Source organism: Oncorhynchus nerka, linkage group LG27, assembly GCF_034236695.1.
Source record: "Oncorhynchus nerka isolate Pitt River linkage group LG27, Oner_Uvic_2.0, whole genome shotgun sequence".
Lineage (NCBI taxonomy): Eukaryota > Metazoa > Chordata > Actinopteri > Salmoniformes > Salmonidae > Oncorhynchus > Oncorhynchus nerka.
This window is the reverse complement of record NC_088422.1, coordinates 91,256,312-91,278,811: the sequence shown is the minus strand read 5'-3', so window position 1 is coordinate 91,278,811 and position 22,500 is coordinate 91,256,312. Positions and strand designations below refer to the sequence as shown.

The 22,500-nt window shown below is 47.5% G+C and overlaps 1 protein-coding gene across 1 annotated transcript in view; it reads left to right on the top strand.

Annotated features, from left to right (window-relative positions):
• Positions 1-22,500, top strand: part of LOC135565394 (metallophosphoesterase MPPED2) — a 192,005-nt gene that overhangs the window by 114,373 nt on the left and 55,132 nt on the right. The window contains exon 4 of the mRNA XM_065012284.1: positions 1,101-1,326. Within this exon, the coding sequence (XP_064868356.1) occupies positions 1,101-1,326 (226 nt within the window). The remainder of the gene's footprint in view (positions 1-1,100; positions 1,327-22,500) is intronic.

The following is a 22,500-nucleotide window of genomic DNA, read 5'->3' as shown; positions in this document are numbered from 1 at the left end:
GAGAGTGAGGGAGCAGAGAGAGAGAGAGAGAGAGAGTGAGGGAGCAAAGAGAGAGAGGGACGCAGTGCGGGAGCGAGGGGAGTCAAAAGCCAGGGTTGAGTACTCAATCTGCGGGAATAAAGGAGTGCGTTACCTGGACGATGGGAGAGGGCAACGGGACAACGCACATCACCAGAGGAGAGCAGAGAGGGCAAAGTAGAAATTGAAAGATGAGATGGTGGAGACACTAGTAGAGGTAAGGTTCAGGGTTAACGGCTCTGAAGGCCTCACAGAGACTGATGGACGGTGACCTGTGACGGTCAAGCACAGCCTTCACCTGTGTATTGTACATGTAACCCCTCTGATTGGCTGAATGGGGCTTTCAATGCCTGTACTTTTCTTCAATTTGATTATTTTTTCAGACTGTAAAAGGAGAAATTATTGATGTGGTCAGGTCGTTACTTTGAATGTATTGATGATAACAATGCACATTCTGCCCCCCCCCCTCTCGCCCCCTCTCTCTCTCCCCCCTCTCTCTCTGTCTCTTCCCCTCTCTCTCTCCCTCTCTCTGTCTCTTCCCCTCTCTCTCTCCCCCTCTTTTCTCTCTCTCCCCTCTCTCTCTGTCTCTTCCCCTCTCTCACTGTCTCTTTCCCTCTCTCTCTCCCCTCTCTCACTGTCTCTTCCCCTCTCTCTCTCCCCTCTCTCTCTGTCTCTTCCCCTCTCTCTCTCCCCCTCTCTCACTGTCTCTTCCCCTCTCTCTCTCCCCTCTCTCTCTGTATCTTCCCCTCTCTCTGTCCCCTCTCTCACTGTCTCTTCCCCTCTCTCTCTCCCCCTCTCTTTCTGTCTCTTCCCCTCTCTCTCCCCCTCTCCCCCTCTCTCTCCCCCTCTCTCACTGTCTCTTCCCCTCTCTCTCTCCCCCTCTCTCTGTCTCTTCCCCTCTCTCTCTCCCCCTCTCCTTCTCTCTCTGTCTCTTCCCCTCTCTCTCTCCCCTCTCTCTCTGTCTCTTCCCTCTCTCTCCCCCTCTCTCTCTGTCTCTTCCCCTCTCTCTCTCACCCTCCCCCTCTCTCTCTGTCTCTTCCCCTCTCTCTCTCTAACCCGTGTGTATGTTTTCTCCCCTCCAGGTGGTCTACCCTATGAGTTTAAGGTGGTGATAGCAGGGAACCATGAGCTGACCTTCGATAAGGACTTTATGGCTGAGCTGGTCAAGCAGGATTACTACCGTTTTCCCTCCGTGTCCAAACTGAAGCCCGAGGACTTTGATGACGTCCAGGACCTCCTCACTAACTGTGTGTACCTCCAGGACTCTGACGTCACCGTCAAAGGCTTCCGGATATATGGGACGCCATGGTAAGGAGGAATGGGAGTTTACATACAATCCCCACCACCTGAACGTGTGTGTGTGTGTGTGTGTGTGTGTGTGTGTGTGTGTGTGTGTGTGTGTGTGTGTGTGTGTGCATGGATAGCAAGGTTGGGCTCAATTTGAATTGAAGACAGTCAATTCAGGAAGTAAACTAAAATTACAATTCAATAATCCAAATTTCACTTTTCAAAAAACTGTGAAGCTTTTTGTTTCAAAAGTTTTAACATTTCTGAATGTTAAATTCAAATCACTTTCTGGCTGCCTTCAATAGATACCATCATCTATCAATGAATCCAGGCTGCATCACATCCGGACGTGATTGGGAGTCCCATAGGGCGGCACACAATTGGTCCAGCTCCGTCCGGGTTTGGCCGGTGTAGGCCGTCATTGTCAATAAGAATTTGTCCTTAACTGACTTGCCTAGTTTAATAAAGGTTACATATCTATATTTATTTATGTAATTGTCTAGTTGTAAACGGTAAGCCTCCAACAGACTTTATATGACTTGTCTTGGTCCCGTGTTTTAACACACTGTTCCACCACTACAACTCCTCTAGATCCCTGAGGAAGGGCAGTTTACACCAAGTTATCTTCCCTCATTCTCCTCTGTCCCCTCCCTATAGAGTTTACACCAGGTTATCTTCCCTCATTCTCCTCTGTCCCCTCCCTATAGAGCTTACACCAGGTTATCTTCCCTCATTCTCCTATGTCCCCTCCCTATAGAGTTTACACCAGGTTATCTTCCCTCATTCTCCTCTGTCCCCTCCGTATAGAGCTTACACCAGGTTATCTTCCCTCATTCTCCTCTGTCCCCTCCGTATAGAGTTTACACCAGGTTATCTTCCCTCATTCTCCTCTGTCCCCTCCCTATAGAGCTTACACCAGGTTATCTTCCCTCATTCTCCTCTGTCCCCTCCCTATAGAGTTTACACCAGATTATCTTCCCTCATTCTCCTCTGTCCCCTCCCTATAGAGTTTACACCAGGTTATCTTCCCTCATTCTCCTATGTCCCCTCCCTATAGAGCTTACACCAGGTTATCTTCCCTCATTCTCCTCTGTCCCCTCCCTATAGAGCTTACACCAGGTTATCTTCCCTCATTCTCCTCTGTCCCCTCCCTATAGAGTTTACACCAGGTTATCTTCCCTCATTCTCCTCTGTCCCCTCTGTCCCCCTATAGAGTTTACACCAGGTTATCTTCCCCCTCATTCCCCTCCTATCTGTTATCTTCCCTCCCCTCCCTATAGAGTTTACACCAGGTTATCTTCCCTCATTCTCCTCTGTCCCCTCCCCAGGTTATCTTCCCTCATTCTCCTCTGTCCCCTCCCTATAGAGTTTACACCAGGTTATCTTCCCTCATTCTCCTCTGTCCCCTCCCTATAGAGTTTACACCAGGTTATCTTCCCTCATTCCCCTCCCTATAGAGTTTACACCAGGTTATCTTCCCTCATTCTCCTCTGTCCCCTCCCTATAGAGTTTACACCAGGTTATCTTCCCTCATTCTCCTCTGTCCCCTCCCTATAGAGTTTACATCAGGTTATCTTCCCTTCTGTCCCCTCATTCTCCTCTGTCCCCTCCCTATAGAGTTTACACCAGGTTATCTTCCCTCATTCTCCTCTGTACCCTCCCTATAGAGCTTACACCAGGTTATCTTCCCTCATTCCCCTCCCTATAGAGTTTACACCAGGTTATCTTCCCTCATTCTCCTCTGTACCCTCCCTATAGAGCTTACACCAGGTTATCTTCCCTCATTCCCCTCCCTATAGAGTTTACACCAGGTTATCTTCCCTCATTCTCCCCTGTCCCCTCCCTATAGAGACACAGGCTTTGTCCCCTCCCTGGCAGTTATCTTCCCTCATTCTCCTCTGTCCTCCCTATAGAGAACAGGTTATCTTCCCCACTATGACACGCTGGTTATCTTCCCTCATCCCTATAGACTTACACAGGTTATCTTCCTCATTCTGGGGTTCCTATAGAGCTTACACCAGGTTATCTTCCCTCATTCTTTGTCCCCTCCCTATGGAGGTTTACACCAGTTATCTTCCCTCACTCTGTATAGAGTACTGGAACACTGTGTCAATAGACAGTAGTCCCCCCAGAGTTTTACACCAGGTTATCTTCCCTCATTCTGTGTGTGTGTGTGTGTGTTATCTTCCCTCATTCTCCTCTGTCCCCTCCCGTACACCAGATTATCTTCCCTCATTCTCCTCTGTCCCCTCCCATGTTACACCAGGTTACCCTCATGTAGAGTTTACACGAGAGTTATAGGTGGCACACAGTGACAGTGTGTCAAGGTTAGATGTGTGTGTCCATGTGTGTATCTCCCTCATTCTCCTCTGTCCCCTCCCTATAGATGGAATGGAATGAAACACATTCCTGCTGGCCTAGCGGCTTCCCCTCTCTCCTCTATTCAGGGACTTTCTCCTCTGATCTTTAAATCAGGTAACCAGGTCATCACCTCATTCGTCCTGTCCCTATAGGGCTATAATTATCTTGTTTCCCCTCCCTAGGTTTACACCAGGTTATCTTCCCTCATTCTCCTCTGGGAAGCAGTGGGTGCCAGAGCTTACACCAGGGAGACGGATACAGGCATTCCAGACATCACAGAAACAGCAGCATGGGGCCAGACAGGGGCCTGTGAAACAGAGGGGATACATGAGTACTGGAACACTGTGGCAATAACATAGTCAATATATCTTGATGTCTTCTCTCACCTGCTCTCTCTTCCAGTGACAGTGTGTCAATAGATGTGTGTGTCCATGTGTGTGTCTGGGTACTGGATGGAATGGAATGAAACACATTCCTGCGGCCTAGCGGCTCCCCTCTCTCCTCTATTCAGGGACTTTCTCTCTGATCTTTAAATAGGTAACCAGGTCACACCTCCGTCCTGTCGCGGGGCTATAATTAGCTGTTTAGCGGCTAGGCTAGGGAAGCAGTGGGTCTCGCCATTCCAGACATCTCAGAAACTCTCAGGCCAGACAGGGAGGAAACTTCCTCTCTAGTCAATATATCTTGATGTCTTCTCTCACCTGCTCTCTCTTCCTCTTCTCTCTCTCTCCATCTCTTTCTCTCTCTCTCTCTCTCTCTCTCTCTCTCTCTCTCTCTCTTCTCTCTCTCTCTCCCTCTCTCTCTCTCTCTTTCTCTCTCTCTTCCTCTCTCTCTTCCTCTTTCTCTCTCTCCATCTCTCTCTCTTTCTTTCTCTCGTTCTCTCTTTCTCTCTCTCTCTTTCTCTCTCTCCATCTCTTTCTGTCTTTCTCTATCTCTCGTTCTCTTTTTCTCTCTCTTTCTCTCTTTCTTTCTCTCCATCTCTTTCTGTCTTTCTCTTTCTCTTGGTCTCTCTCTCTCGTTCTCTCTCTTTCTCTCTCTCAGTTTCTCTCTGTCTCTTTCTCAGTGCATGCTGGGAGTGTTTTGTAGTTGAGAGGCTGTGTGAAATGTTTAAAGTTAGATGCTGGAGAGTTAATACACTTTTATTTGAACGGTACCCATTGTTTTTTTAAAGTTAGGTAGGAAAAGGACCGTTTTAGTTTCCCGGGGCTTGGAAGGTGTGGTGTGTGCGATGGCAGCCTAGCGCAGAGGAGACGCTGTTGTTATGGCATGGATTCAGGTGTGTTCCTGAGAATGGAGTTAAGGTGGAGGAGGTTCTGCTCGCGGTCGGCGAACAGGTAGGAGCTGAATTCATACATTCCACATCTAGAATGAACAAAGCTGTGGTTGTGTTGATTAGGCTGGGTCTAGTCAGGCTATAGATGGCGGTGTAGATGAGGCTGGGTCTAGTCAGGCTATAGATGGTGGTGTAGATGAGGCTGTGTCTAGTCATGCTATAGATGGCGGTGTAGATTAGGCTGGGTCTAGTCAGGCTATAGATGGTGGCGTAGATGAGGCTGGGTCTAGTCAGGCTATAGAGGGTGGTAGATGAGGCTGGGTCTAGTCATGCTATAGATGGTTGTGTAGATGAGGCTGGGTCTAGTCAGGCTATAGAGGGTGGTGTAGATGAGGCTGGGTCTAGTCATACTATAGAGGGTGGTGTAGATGAGGCTGGGTATAGTCATGCTATATAGGGTGGTGTAGATGAGGCTGGGTCTAGTCAGGTTATATAGGGTGGTGTAGATGAGGCTGGGTCTCGTCAGGTTATAGAGGGTGGTGTGGATGAGGCTGGGTCTAGGCCCAGACATTTTGTGTACCGGGATGCTCAATCACAGACTTTGTTCTTGTTCTTAATCAGGGACATGTTGGACTTGTCGAGAGGTTCTTAATGTGAACTTTGAATTTTGAACTGGCTTTTGATAGATTGGACCATGAGTATCTGTTTAATGTGATGTTTGGGTTTGGGGAAAGGTTTTTTGGCCTGTGTGAATATGTTGTATGTTGGGGCGTCATGTATGGTCAAGTTGGGAGAGGGGCTCAGCAGGCCAGTCTGGGTGAGACGGGGCTTCAGACAAGGATGCCCTCTATCGGGGCAGTTATATACACTAGCCATTGAGCCTTTTTTGAGCCTGCCACGCAGGTGACTGCAAGGAATGTGCTGGACAGGGATGGGTGTGTTGACAGGCATAGCAGTGTCAGCATATGCAGATTACCTAACTGTGATGGGCAGGATATGCAGGCACTAGAGACTAGTCTGAAGTTGTACGAGGGAGCTTCGTCAGCTAAGGTGAACTGGGGCAAGTGCAAAGCTCTGATATGTTGGGCATGGAGGGATAAGGCCCCTCTTCTGCTTCCATGGGCTTTGCAGTGGGGTTGTGAAGGGCTTACAATTTTGGGGGTGTACCTGGGCTCGGAGAGGTGGGTCAGGAAGAACTTGGAGGGGCTGTCACAGTCAGTGGTGTCAAGACTGGCCAGGTGGAGGTGGCTCCTGTCCCAAGTGTCAAAAGTGGGGGATAACAAACCCTTTACTATAATTTAATGGGATGGTCTCTGCGCGCCTTGGGGTGGAATTTGAGTTCTATAAAATGATAAAAAGTGAGGAGATATTTCAGGAGATATGGTGTGTCGGGGGGCTGTCTGTACAGCTGGGGAAGATGGGTTGGATATACGGTTCTAGAAGTGGTCAGATTTTTGGTTATTGTGATGTGTTGTGTTGTTTTGTGTCGTGGAGCAAGGTGAGTATGAGGTACAGGGGATATTGTTTTTTGTCTTAATAAGGGGGAGTTTAATGAAATGAGAATGTATCATTAAATAAAGACAAAAGGTCTCTCTCTCTCTCTTGTTCTTACTCTCTGTTTTCTCTCTCTGGCTCTCTCCCACGTTCTCTCACTCTCTCTCTCTCTTGTTCTTTCTCTCTGTTCTCTCTCTCTCTGTGGCTCTCTCCCACGTTCTCTCGCTCTCTCTCTCTCTTGTTCTTTCTCTCTGTTCTCTATCTCTCTGGCTCTCTCCCACGTTCTCTCACTCTCTCTCTCTCTTGTTCTTTCTCTCTGTTCTCTATCTCTCTGGCTCTCTCCCACGTTCTCACACTCTCTCTCTCTCTTGTTCTTTCTCTGTTTTCTCTCTCTCTGGCTCTCTCCCATGTTCTCTCACTCTCTTGTTCTCTTTTTCTCTGTCCTTCTCGCTCTTCCTCTTTCTTTCCTCTTTCTCTCTCTCCCTCTCTCTCTCGGTTTTCTTCTCTCAGTCTCTGGCTTTCTCCCATGTTTCCTCACTATTTCTCTCTCTCAATATTTCTTCCCTGCCTTTCTTTACCTCTTTCTTTTCCCCATCTGTCCCTTTCCTTCTCTCTTTCTCCATCCCTGTTACGAGAGAAAGCCCCTCCCCCTCCTTCCCTGGTGTGTGTTTACTGTGAGGGCTGCTAAGTGTCTGTTGTGACAGCTTGGGGTCATGTGAGAGGCAGAGGTGACAGCTTGGGGGTCTGGTGAGAGGCAGACCCCCCCCCCCACTCCACCTCTCTCGCCCCCCTCTAACCAGTGTCCGTGTGGCCTGAGGTCTGGCTTGCAGCAGTCCGGGATGCCCAGCCTGTCTGTCCAGTGTGAGGTCTCACTTAGCTCCACATTGAGCCCGACACTACACCACGTGGGTGACCTGGTAAAGTGGACAGCTAAGAGCGTTGCTCAGACAAGTGGGTTTCAACCTTCTGAGTCCAGCATAGAATGGCACCCTTGTATTCCTAATTTAAGTTCAGGGGGTAAGGTTTGGGATGGGGCTAGTGGTTAAAATCACCTTTTTGACATTTTAAAAACACAGCATAATAATGGCTATGGCCTAGACCAACAGCACACTACACCCCAACCTAACAGTACACTACACCCCAACCTAACAGTACACTACACCCCAACCTAACAGTACACTACACCCCAACCTAACAGTACACTACACCCCAACCTAACAGTACACTACACCCCAACCTAACAGTACACTACACTACACCCCAACCTAACAGTACACTACACCCCAACCTAACAGTACACTACACACCCCAACCTAACAGTACACTACACCCCAACCTAACAGTACACTACACCCCAACCTAACAATACACTACACTGTAATACCCTCCTCCATCTCTATGTTGACTGGTGTTTAATACCCTCCTCCATCTCTATGTTGACTGGTGTTTAATACCCTCCTCCATCTCTATGTTGACTGGTGTTTAATACCCTCCTCCATCTCTATGTTGACTGGTGTTTAATACCCTCCTCCATCTCTATGTTGACTGGTGTTTAATACCCTCCTCCATCTCTATGTTGACTGGTGTTTAATACCCTCCTCCATCTCTATGTTGACTGGTGTTTAATACCCTCCTCCATCTCTATGTTGACTGGTGTTTAATACCCTCCTCCATCTCTATGTTGACTGGTGTTTAACCCTCCTCCATCTCTATGTTGACTGGTGTTTAATACCCTCCTCCATCTCTATGTTGACTGGTGTTTAATACCCTCCATCCATCTCTATGTTGACCCTCCTCCTGGTGTTTAATACCCTCCTCCATCTCTATGTTGACTGGTGTTTAATACCCTCCTCCATCTCTATGTTGACTGGTGTTTAATACCCTCCTCCATCTCTATGTTGACTGGTGTTTAATACCCTCCATCTCTATGTTGACTGGTGTTTAATACCCTCCTCCATCTCTATGTTGACTGGTGTTTAATACCCTCCTCCATCTCTATGTTGACTGGTGTTTAATACCCTCCTCCATCTCTATGTTGACTGGTGTTTAATACCCTCCTCCATCTCTATGTTGACTGGTGTTTAATACCCTCCATCTCTTGTTGACTGGTGTTTAACCCTCCTCCATCTCTATGTTGACTGGTGTTTAATACCCTCCTCCATCTCTATGTTGACTGGTGTTTAATACTCTCCTCCATCTCTATGTTGACTGGTGTTTAATACCCTCCTCCATCTCTATGTTGACTGGTGTTTAATACCCTCCTCCATCTCTATGTTGACTGGTGTTTAATACCCTCCTCCATCTCTATGTTGACTGGTGTTTAATACCCTCCATCTCTATGTTGACTGGTGTTTAATACCCTCCTCCATCTCTATGTTGACTGGTGTTTAATACCCTCCTCCATCTCTATGTTGACTGGTGTTTTATACCCTCCTCCATCTCTATGTTGACTGGTGTTTAATACCCTCCTCCATCTCTATGTTGACTGGTGTTTAATACCCTCCTCCATCTCTATGTTGACTGGTGTTTAATACCCTCCTCCATCTCTATGTTGACTGGTGTTTAATACCCTCCTCCATCTCTATGTTGACTGGTGTTTAATACCCTCCTCCATCTCTATGTTGACTGGTGTTTAATACCCTCCTCCATCTCTATGTTGACTGGTGTTTAATACCCTCCTCCATCTCTATGTTGACTGGTGTTTTATACCCTCCTCCATCTCTATGTTGACTGGTGTTTATACCCTCCTCCATCTCTATGTTGACTGGTGTTTAATACCCTCCTCCATCTCTATGTTGACTGGTGTTTAATACCCTCCTCCATCTCTATGTTGACTGGTGTTTAATACCCTCCTCCATCTCTATGTTGACTGGTGTTTAATACCCTCCTCCATCTCTATGTTGACTGGTGTTTAATACCCTCCTCCATCTCTATGTTGACTGGTGTTTAATACCCTCCTCCATCTCTATGTTGACTGGTGTTTAATACCCTCCTCCATCTCTATGTTGACTGGTGTTTAATACCCTCCTCCATCTCTATGTTGACTGGTGTTTTATACCCTCCTCCATCTCTATGTTGACTGGTGTTTAATACCCTCCTCCATCTCTATGTTGACTGGTGTTTAATACCCTCCTCCATCTCTATGTTGACTGGTGTTTAATACCCTCCTCCATCTCTATGTTGACTGGTGTTTAATACCCTCCTCCATCTCTATGTTGACTGGTGTTTAATACCCTCCTCCATCTCTATGTTGACTGGTGTTTAATACCCTCCTCCATCTCTATGTTGACTGGTGTTTAATACCCTCCTCCATCTCTATGTTGACTGGTGTTTAATACCCTCCTCCATCTCTATGTTGACTGGTGTTTAATACCCTCCTCCATCTCTATGTTGACTGGTGTTTAATATCCCTCCTCCATCTCTATGTTGACTGGTGTTTAATACCCTCCTCCATCTCTATGTTGACTGGTGTTTAATACCCTCCTCCATCTCTATGTTGACTGGTGTTTAATACCCTCCTCCATCTCTATGTTGACTGGTGTTTATATATCTCCTCCTCCATCTCTATGTTGACTGGTGTTTAATATCCCTCCTCCATCTCTATGTTGACTGGTGTTTAATACCCTCCTCCATCTCTATGTTGACTGGTGTTTATATATCCCTCCTCCATCTCTATGTTGACTGGTGTTTAATCCATCTCTATGTTGACTGGTGTTTAATCCTCCATCTCTATGTTGACTGGTGTTTAATACTGGTGTTTAATACTGCTCCTCCATCTCTATGTTGACTGGTGTTTATCTCTATGTTGACCTACCCTCCATCTCTATGTTGACTGGTGTTTAATATATCTCCTCCTCCATCTCTATGTTGACTGGTGTTTAATACCCTCCCTCCATCTCTATGTTGACTGGTGTTTTTAATACCCTCCTCCATCTCTATGTTGACTGGTGTTTATACCCTCCTCCATCTCTATGTTGACTGGTGTTTTATACCCTCCTCCATCTCTATGTTGACTGGTGTTTAATACCCTCCTCCATCTCTATGTTGACTGGTGTTTAATACCCTCCTCCATCTCTATGTTGACTGGTGTTTAATACCCTCCTCCATCTCTATGTTGACTGGTGTTTAATACCCTCCTCCATCTCTATGTTGACTGGTGTTTAATACCCTCCTCCATCTCTATGTTGACTGGTGTTTAATACCCTCCTCCATCTCTATGTTGACTGGTGTTTAATACCCTCCTCCATCTCTATGTTGACTGGTGTTTAATACCCTCCTCCATCTCTATGTTGACTGGTGTTTAATACCCTCCATCTCTATGTTGACTGGTGTTTATATATCCCTCCTCCATCTCTATGTTGACTGGTGTTTAATACCCTCCTCCATCTCTATGTTGACTGGTGTTTAATACCCTCCTCCATCTCTATGTTGACTGGTGTTTAATACCCCCTCCATCTCTATGTTGACTGGTGTTTAATACCCTCCTCCACCCTCCTCCATCTCTATGTTGACTGGTGTTTAATACCCTCCTCCATCTCTATGTTGACTGGTGTTTAATACCCTCCTCCATCTCTATGTTGACTGGTGTTTAATACCCTCCTCCATCTCTATGTTGACTGGTGTTTAATACCCTCCTCCATCTCTATGTTGACTGGTGTTTAATACCCTCCTCCATCTCTATGTTGACTGGTGTTTAACCCTCCTCCATCTCTTGACCTCCATCTCTATGTTGACTGGTGTTTAATACCCTCCTCCATCTCTATGTTGACTGGTGTTTAATACCCTCCTCCATCTCTATGTTGACTGGTGTTTTATACCCTCCTCCATCTCTATGTTGACTGGTGTTTTCTATGACCTACCCCTCCATCTCTATGTTGACTGGTGTTTTATACCCTCCTCCATCTCTATGTTGACTGGTGTTTAATACCCTCCTCCATCTCTATGTTGACTGGTGTTTAATACCCTCCTCCATCTCTATGTTGACTGGTGTTTAATACCCTCCTCCATCTCTATGTTGACTGGTGTTTAATACCCTCCTCCATCTCTATGTTGACTGGTGTTTAATACCCTCCTCCATCTCTATGTTGACTGGTGTTTAATACCCTCCTCCATCTCTATGTTGACTGGTGTTTAATACCCTCCTCCATCTCTATGTTGACTGGTGTTTAATACCCTCCTCCATCTCTATGTTGACTGGTGTTTAATACCCTCCTCCATCTCTATGTTGACTGGTGTTTAATACCCTCCTCCATCTCTATGTTGACTGGTGTTTTAATACCCTCCTCCATCTCTATGTTGACTGGTGTTTAATACCCTCCTCCATCTCTATGTTGACTGGTGTTTAATACCCTCCTCCATCTCTATGTTGACTGGTGTTTAATACCCTCCTCCATCTCTATGTTGACTGGTGTTTAATACCCTCCTCCATCTCTATGTTGACTGGTGTTTAATACCCTCCTCCATCTCTATGTTGACTGGTGTTTTATACCCTCCTCCATCTCTATGTTGACTGGTGTTTTATACCCTCCTCCATCTCTATGTTGACTGGTGTTTTATACCCTCCTCCATCTCTATGTTGACTGGTGTTTTATACCCTCCTCCATCTCTATGTTGACTGGTGTTTAATACCCTCCTCCATCTCTATGTTGACTGGTGTTTTATACCCTCCTCCATCTCTATGTTGACTGGTGTTTTATACCCTCCTCCATCTCTATGTTGACTGGTGTTTAATACCCTCCATCTCCTCCATCTCTATGTTGACTGGTGTTTAATACCCTCCTCCATCTCTATGTTGACTGGTGTTTAATACCCTCCATCCTCCATCTCTATGTTGACTGGTGTTTAATACCCTCCTCCATCTCTATGTTGACTGGTGTTTAATACCCTCCTCCATCTCTATGTTGACTGGTGTTTAATACCCTCCTCCATCTCTATGTTGACTGGTGTTTAATACCCTCCTCCATCTCTATGTTGACTGGTGTTTTATACCCTCCTCCATCTCTATGTTGACTGGTGTTTAATACCCTCCATCTCTATGTTGACTGGTGTTTTATACCCTCCTCCATCTCTATGTTGACTGGTGTTTATACCCTCCTCCATCTCTATGTTGACTGGTGTTTAATACCCTCCTCCATCTCTATGTTGACTGGTGTTTTATACCCTCCTCCATCTCTATGTTGACTGGTGTTTTTATACCCTCCTCCATCTCTATGTTGACTGGTGTTTTGGTACCCTCCTCCATCTCTATGTTGACTGGTGTTTTATACCCTCCTCCATCTCTATGTTGACTGGTGTTTTATACCCTCCTCCATCTCTATGTTGACTGGTGTTTTATACCCTCCTCCATCTCTATGTTGACTGGTGTTTTATACCCTCCTCCATCTCTATGTTGACTGGTGTTTTATACCCTCCTCCATCTCTATGTTGACCAGCCAGACTATGAGAGAAAGCATTACGCCATGACGGAGACGGAGAACAGGCTCCATACTAACAGATGCTTAGCAGAGCTGATACCTAAACCAGCTGCCCCCTGTGACCAGACTACATACACACACACACACACACACACACACACACACACACACACACACACAGTCTCATAGGGGACAGTTCAATCAGTCAATCATAGTTATTTATAAAGCCCCTTTTACCACAGCAGTTGTCACAAAGTGCTCATACAGAAACCCCCTAGAAAGGCTGGAACCTGGGAAGAAACCTAGAGAGGAGCCAGTCCTCTTCTGGCTGTGCCGGGTGGAGATTATAAGAGTACGTGGCCATTAAGGCCAGATCGTTCTTCAATATGTTCAAACGTTCATAGATGACCAGCAGGGTCAAATAATAATCACAGTGGTTGTATAGTGTGCAACAGATCAGCACCTCAGGAGTAAATGTCAGTTGGCTTTTCATAGCCGAGCATTCAGAGGTTGAGATAGAAGGTGAGGAAGAGAGAGGAAGAGAAAAGGAGGGAGAGGAAACAGCAGGTCTGGGACAAGGGAGCACGACCGGTGAACAGGTCAGGGTTCCATCATCGCAGGCAGCACAGCAGAAACTGGATCAGCAGCACGACCGGTGAACAGGTCAGGGTTCCCTCACCGCAGGCAGCACAGCAGAAACTGGATCAGCAGGACGGTGACAGGTCAGGGTTGAACAGGTCAGGGTTCCCTCACCGCAGGCAGCACAGCAGAAACTAGATCAGCAGCACGACCGGTGAACAGGTCAGGGTTCCCTCACCGCAGGCAGCACAGCAGAAACTGGATCAGCAGGACGACCGGTGAACAGGTCAGGGTTCCCTCACCGCAGGCAGCACAGCAGAAACTGGATCAGCAGCACGACCGGTGAACAGGTCAGGGTTCCCTCACCGCAGGCAGCACAGCAGAGACTGGATCAGCAGCACGACCAGGTGGGCTGGGGACAGTCATCAGGCCAGGTAGACTTGAGGCATGGTCTTAGGGCTCAGGTCCTCCGGGAGGGGAGAGAGAGATGGGAGAATTAGAGGGAGCATACCTAAGATCACACAGGACAAGACAGGAGAATTATATCAGACAGGACAGACTGACCCTAGCCCCACGGTACATAGACTATTGCAGCATAGATACCGGAAACTGAGAGAGGGGTGGTCGGGGGACAGTGTGGCCCCGTCTGATGACACTCCCGGACAGGGCCAACCAGGCAGGATATAACCTCACCCCTGTGCAGACCCCTCACCCCAGCAGAGACAGAGCTGAGGGGTGTCTGCTACTGTTAAGGCTGCTGAAGGCAGTGCTCTGCCTCTTGGCTTGAAAGCAACACCCCACTGGGCACAGACATCAATTCAACATCTATTCCACATTGGTTCAACGTCATTTCATTGAAATGAGTTGAAAACCATGTTGATTCAACCAGTGTGTGCCCAGTGGGACATCTCTAGATGGGTAACGCTGCACAGTCTTCCACATGACTAGTGATGATGCTTACTGCTCATCCTTAGACAAAGACAAGGTCCCTTCTATGCTCCTTTTTCAGTCAAATGTCTTGGCCTCTGTTTTTCTGAGACATATAGATTTTTCCAGCTTCCATATTCATGGCTCTGGGTGTCTTTGTATTTGGTAAATGGCAGCGGCTGCATAATGCAGCACGTAGACTAGTGTCAGGTGTGACGTGTTGTTAAGGTACTTCGGGAACGTTCTGGAAAGGTGGACATTGATCTCAGTGGAAAACACACACATCCTTGCTTAGGAGCATACAAACACTCACACACACACTTTCCTACACACACACACCCTTTCTCTCGCTTCTCTCGCGCACGCACACACACACACACACACACACACACAGTAGTGTGGTGAGAGGCATGGTAGACAGACTACAGATATTGATATGTGTGGAGTCCTGCTGGTTTCTCTGACTGATAAGATGTACTGACGGATTGAGACCAGAGACGGGAGTTAAGATACAGCCTTTAACACACACACACACACTCACACACACACACACACTCACACACACACACACACACTGCCTTCAAAAGTGTGTCTGCCTCCTGTCTGCTTGTATGTGTATGTTTTTGTATAACTGAGTGAAAGCTGGTGTGTGTGTGTGTGTGTGTGTGTGTGTGTGTGTGTGTGTGTGTGTGTGTGTGTGTGTGTGTGTGTGCATGGATAGCAAGGTTGGGCTCAATTTGAATTGAAGACAGTCAATTCAGGAAGTAAACTAAAATTACAATTCAATAATCAAAATTTCAGTACAGCTCTGTATCTTCTGTTGCTGTTGTGTTTGAGTTAGTCAACTCACTGGCTGTTAAATACCGCAGTCACAGAGCAGCACTCAGTGTCCTACCGTAGGGAAACCTGCTATCTTCTGTTGTTGTTTTCCTGAGAGTTAGTCAACACCCTGGCTGTTAAATACCGCAGTCACAGAGCAGCACTCAGTGTCCTACCGTAGGGAAACCTGCAAATGACAAAATCTGCATTTGAGACCTGCATTTAGTCCTTTATTCATTTTCCTATGGAAAGGTCAGAGCCTCCACCCGCGTGTGCCTGTGAGTGGGTGCTCCTGTGTGTGTGTGCTCGTGCGTGCGTGTGTTTGTGTGTGTGTGTTTGTGCCTGTGAGTGAGTGAGTGTGTGTGTGAGTGAGTGAGTGTGTGTGTGAGTGAGTGAGTGTGTGTGTGTGTGTGTGTGTGTGTGTGTGTGTGTGTGTGAGTGAGTGTTTGTGTACGCTTTCGCTGCAATGCATTTACGTACCTCTGTGTCTCTGCCTTCTTTTTTTATACAATATAATACAATAATATAAGCAGTTGTGGATAGGTGATAGATATGGGGGTATGAAGGGTTCATTGTAGATAGGTGATAGATATGGGGGTATGAAGGGTTCATTGTAGATAGGTGATAGATATGGGGGTATGAAGGGTTGGTTGTGGATAGGTGATAAATATGGGGGTATGAAGGGTTCAGTTCATGGATAGGTGATAGATATGGGGGTATGAAGGGTTCCGTTGTGGATAGGTGATAGATATGGGGGTATGAAGGGTTCATTGTGGATAGGTGATAGATATGAAGGGGGGGTATGAAGGGTTAGTTGTAGATAGGTGATAGATATGGGAGTATGAAGGGTTCATTGTGGATAGGTGATAGATATGGGGGTATGAAGGGTTCATTGTAGATAGGTGATAGATATGGGGGTATGAAGGGTTATTGTAGATAGGTGATAGATATGGGGGTATGAAGGGTTCATTGTGGATAATTTCAGAGAACAAGAGTTAGTTTTGCCTCTCTACCTCAACGTTCCCAGTAGATAACTCGTCTCTCCCTCTCCTCTCTCTCTGTCAGGAAGTGGCCATTTGTTGAGGAACATCCTGGTTCTGCAGACCTGATTACACACACACACACACACACACACACACACAGAGAGAAGTCTCAAAGGTGACACATTTTCAGGCCTAACCTCTCCAGTCCCACTGTGGAGTTCATCATGTCTGCTCCTTCTCATTCAGCAAGGTTGGTTGGGAATAGCAGATCAAGGGGGTGTGGGGGTCGGGCCTATGGAGGTATGTTGTATTGGTTCATTGGTTAAGGGCCCAGTGCCAGGTTGGGTCTAGTATGTTGTATTGAGGGCTCAGTGCCAGGTTGGGTCTATGGAGGTATGTTGTATTGGTTAAGGGCTCAGTGCCAGGTTGGGTCTATGGAGGTATGTTGTATTGGTTAAGGGCTCAGTGCCAGGTTGGGTCTATGGGGTATGTTGTATTGGTTAAGGGCTCAGTGCCAGGTTGGGTCTATGGAGGTATGTTGTATTGGTTAAGGGCTCAGTGCCAGGTTGGGTCTATGGAGGTATGTTGTATTGGTTAAGGGCTCAGTGCCAGGTTGGGTCTATGGAGGTATGTTGTATTGGTTAAGGGCTCAGTGCCAGGTTGGGTCTATGGGGTATGTTGTATTGGTTAAGGGCTCAGTGCCAGGTTGGGTCTATGGAGTTATGTTGTATTGGTTAAGGGGCTCAGTGTCCAGGTTGGGTCTATGGAGGTATGTTGTATTGGTTAAGGGCTCAGTGCCAGGATGGGTCTATGGAGGTATGTTGTATTAAGGGTTCAGGTTGGGTCTATGGAGGATGTTGTATTGGTTAAGGCTCAGTGCCAGGTTGGGTCTATGGGGTATGTTGTATTGTTAAGGGTCAGTGCCAGGTTGGGTCTATGGGGTTCAGTGCCAGGTTGGGTCTATGGAGGTATGTTGTATTGGTTAAGGGTTCAGTGCCAGGTTGGGTCTATGGAGGTATGTTGTATTGGTTAAGGGCTCAGTGCCAGGTTGGGTCTATGGAGGTATGTTGTATTGGTTAAGGGCTCAGTGCCAGGTTGGGTCTATGGGGTTCAGTGCCAGGTTGGGTCTATGGAGGTATGTTGTATTGGTTAAGGGCTCAGTGCCAGGTTGGGTCTATGGAGGTATGTTGTATTGGTTAAGGGCTCAGTGCCAGGTTGGGTCTATGGGGCTCAGTGCCAGGTTGGGTCTATGGAGGTATGTTGTATTGGTTAAGGGCTCCGTGCCAGGTTGGGTCTATGGAGGCATGTTGTATTGGTTAAGGGCTCAGTGCCAGGTTGGGTCTATGGAGGTATGTTGTATTGGTTAAGGGCTCAGTGCCAGGTTGGGTCTATGGGGTTCAGTGCCAGGTTGGGTCTATGGAGGTATGTTGTATTGGGTAAGGGCTCCGTGCCAGGTTGGGTCTATGGAGGTATGTTGTATTGGTTAAGGGCTCAGTGCCAGGTTGGGTCTATGGGGTTCAGTGCCTGGGTCTATGGAGGTATGTTGTATTGGTTAAGGGCTGTGCCAGGTTGGGTCTATGGAGGTATGTTGTATTGGTTAAGGGCTTAGTGCCAGGTTGGGTCTATGGAGGTATGTTGCATTGGTTAAGGGCTCCGTGCCAGGTTGGGTCTATGGAGGTATGTTGTATTGGTTAAGGGCTCAGTGCCAGGTTAGGTCTATGGAGGTATGTTGTATTGGTTAAGGGCTCAGTGCCAGGTTGGGTCTATGGAGGTATGTTGTATTGGTTAAGGGCTCAGTGCCAGGTTGGGTCTATGGAGGTATGTTGTATTGGTTAAGGGCTCCGTGCCAGGTTGGGTCTATGGAGGTATGTTGTATTGGTTAAGGGCTCAGTGCCAGGTTGGGTCTATGGAGGTATGTTGTATTGGTTAAGGGCTCAGTGCCAGGTTGGGTCTATGGAGGTATGTTGTATTGGTTAAGGGCTCAGTGCCAGGTTGGGTCTATGGAGGTATGTTGTATTGGTTAAGGGCTCAGTGCCAGGTTGGGTCTATGGAGGTATGTTGTATTGGTTAAGGGCTCAGTGCCAGGTTGGGTCTATGGAGGTATGTTGTATTGGTTAAGGGCTCGGTGCCAGGTTGGGTCTATGGAGGTATGATGTATTGGTTAAGGGCTCAGTGCCAGGTTGGGTCTATGGAGGTATGTTGTATTGGTTAAGGGCTCAGTGCCAGGTCTATGGGTATTCTATGGAGGTTGGGTGGAGGTATGTTGTATTGGTTAAGGGCTCAGTGCCAGGTTGGGTCTATGGAGGCCAGGTTGGGTTGGAGGTATTGTATTAAGGGCTCAGTGCCAGGTTGGGTCTATGGAGGTATGTTGTATTGGTTAAGGGCTCAGTGCCAGGTTGGGTCTATGGAGGTATGTTGTATTGGTTAAGGGCTCAGTGCCAGGTTGGGTCTATGGAGGTATGTTGTATTGGTTAAGGGCCCAGTGCCAGGTTGGGTCTATGGAGGTATGTTGTATTGGTTAAGGGCTCGGTGCCAGGTTGGGTCTATGGAGGTATGATGTATTGGTTAAGGGCTCAGTGCCAGGTTGGGTCTATGGAGGTATGTTGTATTGGTTAAGGGCTCAGTGCCAGGTTGGGTCTATGGAGGTATGTTGTATTGGTTAAGGGCTCAGTGCCAGGTTGGGTCTATGGAGGTATGTTGTATTGGTTAAGGGCTCCAGTGCCAGGTTAGGTCTATGGAGGTATGTTGTATTGGTTAAGGGCTCAGTGCCAGGTTGGGTCTATGGAGGTATGTTGTATTGGTTAAGGGCTCAGTGCCAGGTTGGGTCTATGGAGTTATGTTGTATTGGTTAAGGGCTCAGAGCCAGGTTGGGTCTATGGAGGTATGTTGTATTGGTTAAGGGCTCAGTGCCAGGATGGGTCTATGGAGGTATGTTGTATTGGTTAATGGCTCCGTGCCAGGTTGGGTCTATGGAGGTATGTTGTATTGGTTAAGGGCTCAGTGCCAGGTTGGGTCTATGGAGGTATGTTGTATTGGTTAAGGGCTCAGTGCCAGGTTGGGTCTATGGGGTTCAGTGCCAGGTTGGGTCTATGGAGGTATGTTGTATTGGTTAAGGGTTCAGTGCCAGGTTGGGTCTATGGAGGTATGTTGTATTGGTTAAGGGCTCAGTGCCAGGTTGGGTCTATGGAGGTATGTTGTATTGGTTAAGGGCTCAGTGCCAGGTTGGGTCTATGGGGTTCAGTGCCAGGTTGGGTCTATGGAGGTATGTTGTATTGGTTAAGGGCTCAGTGCCAGGTTGGGTCTATGGAGGTATGTTGTATTGGTTAAGGGCTCAGTGCCAGGTTGGGTCTATGGGGCTCAGTGCCAGGTTGGGTCTATGGAGGTATGTTGTATTGGTTAAGGGCTCCGTGCCAGGTTGGGTCTATGGAGGCATGTTGTATTGGTTAAGGGCTCGGTGCCAGGTTGGGTCTATGGAGGTATGTTGTATTGGTTAAGGGTTGCCAGGTTGGGTCTATGGAGGTATGATGTATTGGTTAAGGGCTCAGTGCCAGGTTAGGTCTATGGAGGTATGTTGTATTGGTTAAGGGCTCAGTGCCAGGTTGGGTCTATGGAGGTATGTTGTATTGGTTAAGGGCTCAGTGCCAGGTTGGGTCTATGGAGGTATGTTGTATTGGTTAAGGGCTCAGTGCCAGGTTAGGTCTATGGAGGTATGTTGTATTGGTTAAGGGCTCAGTGCCAGGTTGGGTCTATGGAGGTATGTTGTATTGGTTAAGGGCTCAGTGCCAGGTTGGGTCTATGGAGTTATGTTGTATTGGTTAAGGGCTCAGAGCCAGGTTGGGTCTATGGAGGTATGTTGTATTGGTTAAGGGCTCAGTGCCAGGATGGGTCTATGGAGGTATGTTGTATTGGTTAATGGCTCCGTCCAGGTTGGGTCTATGGAGGTATGTTGTATTGGTTAAGGGCTCAGTGCCAGGTTGGGTCTATGGAGGTATGTTGTATTGGTTAAGGGCTCAGTGCCAGGTTGGGTCTATGGGGTTCAGTGCCAGGTTGGGTCTATGGAGGTATGTTGTATTGGTTAAGGGTTCAGTGCCAGGTTGGGATGGAGGTATGTTGTATTGGTTGGGGCTCAGTGCCAGGTTGGGTCTATGGAGGTATGTTGTATTGGTTAAGGGCTCAGTGCCAGGTTGGGTCTATGGGGTTCAGTGCCAGGTTGGGTCTATGGAGGTATGTTGTATTGGTTAAGGGCTCAGTGCCAGGTTGGGTCTATGGAGGTATGTTGTATTGGTTAAGGGCTCAGTGCCAGGTTGGGTCTATGGGGCTCAGTGCCAGGTTGGGTCTATGGAGGTATGTTGTATTGGTTAAGGGTTCATTGCCAGGTTGGGTCTATGGAGGCATGTTGTATTGGTTAAGGGCTCAGTGCCAGGTTGGGTCTATGGAGGTATGTTGTATTGGTTAAGGGCTCAGTGCCAGGTTGGGTCTATGGGGTTCAGTGCCAGGTTGGGTCTATGGAGGTATGTTGTATTGGGTAAGGGCCCGTGCCAGGTTGGGTCTATGGAGGTATGTTGTATTGGTTAAGGGCTCAGTGCCAGGTTGGGTCTATGGGGTTCAGTGCCAGGTTGGGTCTAATGTTGTATTGGTTAAGGGCTCGGTGCCAGGTTGGGTCTATGGAGGTATGTTGTATTGGTTAAGGGCTCAGTGCCAGGTTGGGTCTATGGAGGTATGTTGCATTGGTTAAGGGCTGCAGGTTGGGTCTATGGAGGTATGTTGTATTGGTTAAGGGCTCAGTGCCAGGTTAGGTCTATGGAGGTATGTTGTATTGGTTAATGAGTGCCAGGTTGGGTCTGTGGAGGTATGAGATTGGTTAAGGGCTCAGTGCCAGGTTGGGTCTATGGAGGTATGTTGTATTGGTTAAGGGCTCCGTGCCAGGTTGGGTCTATGGAGGTATGTTGTATTGGTTAAGGGCTCAGTGCCAGGTTGGGTCTGGAGGTATGTTGTATTGGTTAAGGGCTCAGTGCCAGGTTGGTCTATGGAGGTATGTTGTATTGGTTAAGGGCTCAGTGCCAGGTTGGGTCTATGGAATGTTGTATTGGTTAAGGGCTCAGTGCCAGGTTGGGTCTATGGAGGTATGTTGTATTGGTTAAGGGCTCAGTGCCAGGTTGGGTCTATGGAGGTATGTTGTATTGTTAAGGGCTCGGTGCCAGGTTGGGTCTATGGAGGTATGATGTATTGGTTAAGGGCTCAGTGCCAGGTTGGGTCTATGGAGGTATGTTGTATTGGTTAAGGGCTCAGTGCCAGGTTGGGTCTATGGAGGTATGTTGTATTGGTTAAGGGCTCAGTGCCAGGTTGGGTCTATGGAGGTATGTTGTATTGGTTAAGGGCAGTGCCAGGTTGGGTCTATGGAGGTATGTTGTATTGGTTAAGGGCTCGGTGCCAGGTTGGGTCTATGGAGGTATGTTGTATTGGTTAAGGGCTCAGTGCCAGGTTGGGTCTATGGAGGTATGATGTATTGGTTAAGGGCTCAGTGCCAGGTTGGGTCTATGGAGGTATGTTGTATTGGTTAAGGGCTCAGTGCCAGGTTGGGTCTATGGAGGTATGTTGTATTGGTTAAGGGCTCAGTGCCAGGTTGGGTCTATGGAGGTATGTTGTATTGGTTAAGGGCTCAGTGCCAGGTTAGGTCTATGGAGGTATGTTGTATTGGTTAAGGGCTCAGTGCCAGGTTGGGTCTATGGAGGTATGTTGTATTGGTTAAGGGCTCAGTGCCAGGTTGGGTCTATGGAGGTATGTTGTATTGGTTAAGGGCTCCGTGCCAGGTTGGGTCTATGGAGGTATGTTGTATTGGTTAAGGGCTCATTGCCAGGTTGGGTCTATGGAGGTATGTTGTATTGGTTAAGGGCTCAGTGCCAGGTTGGGTCTATGGAGGTATGTTGTATTGGTTAAGGGCTCAGTGCCAGGTTGGGTCTATGGAGGTATGTTGTATTGGTTAAGGGCTCAGTGCCAGGTTGGGTCTATGGAGGTATGTTGTATTGGTTAAGGGCTCGGTGCCAGGTTGGGTCTATGGAGGTATGATGTATTGGTTAAGGGCTCAGTGCCAGGTTGGGTCTATGGAGGTATGTTGTATTGGTTAAGGGCTCAGTGCCAGGTTGGGTCTATGGAGGTATGTTGTATTGGTTAAGGGCTCAGTGCCAGGTTGGGTCTATGGAGGTATGTTGTATTGGTTAAGGGCTCCGTGCCAGGTTGGGTCTATGGAGGTATGTTGTATTGGTTAACCTCTTCCCTCTGGGACGCTTGCGTCCCAACTAGAGCTCTGGAAATGCAAATGTGCTACGCTAAATGCTAATAGTATTAG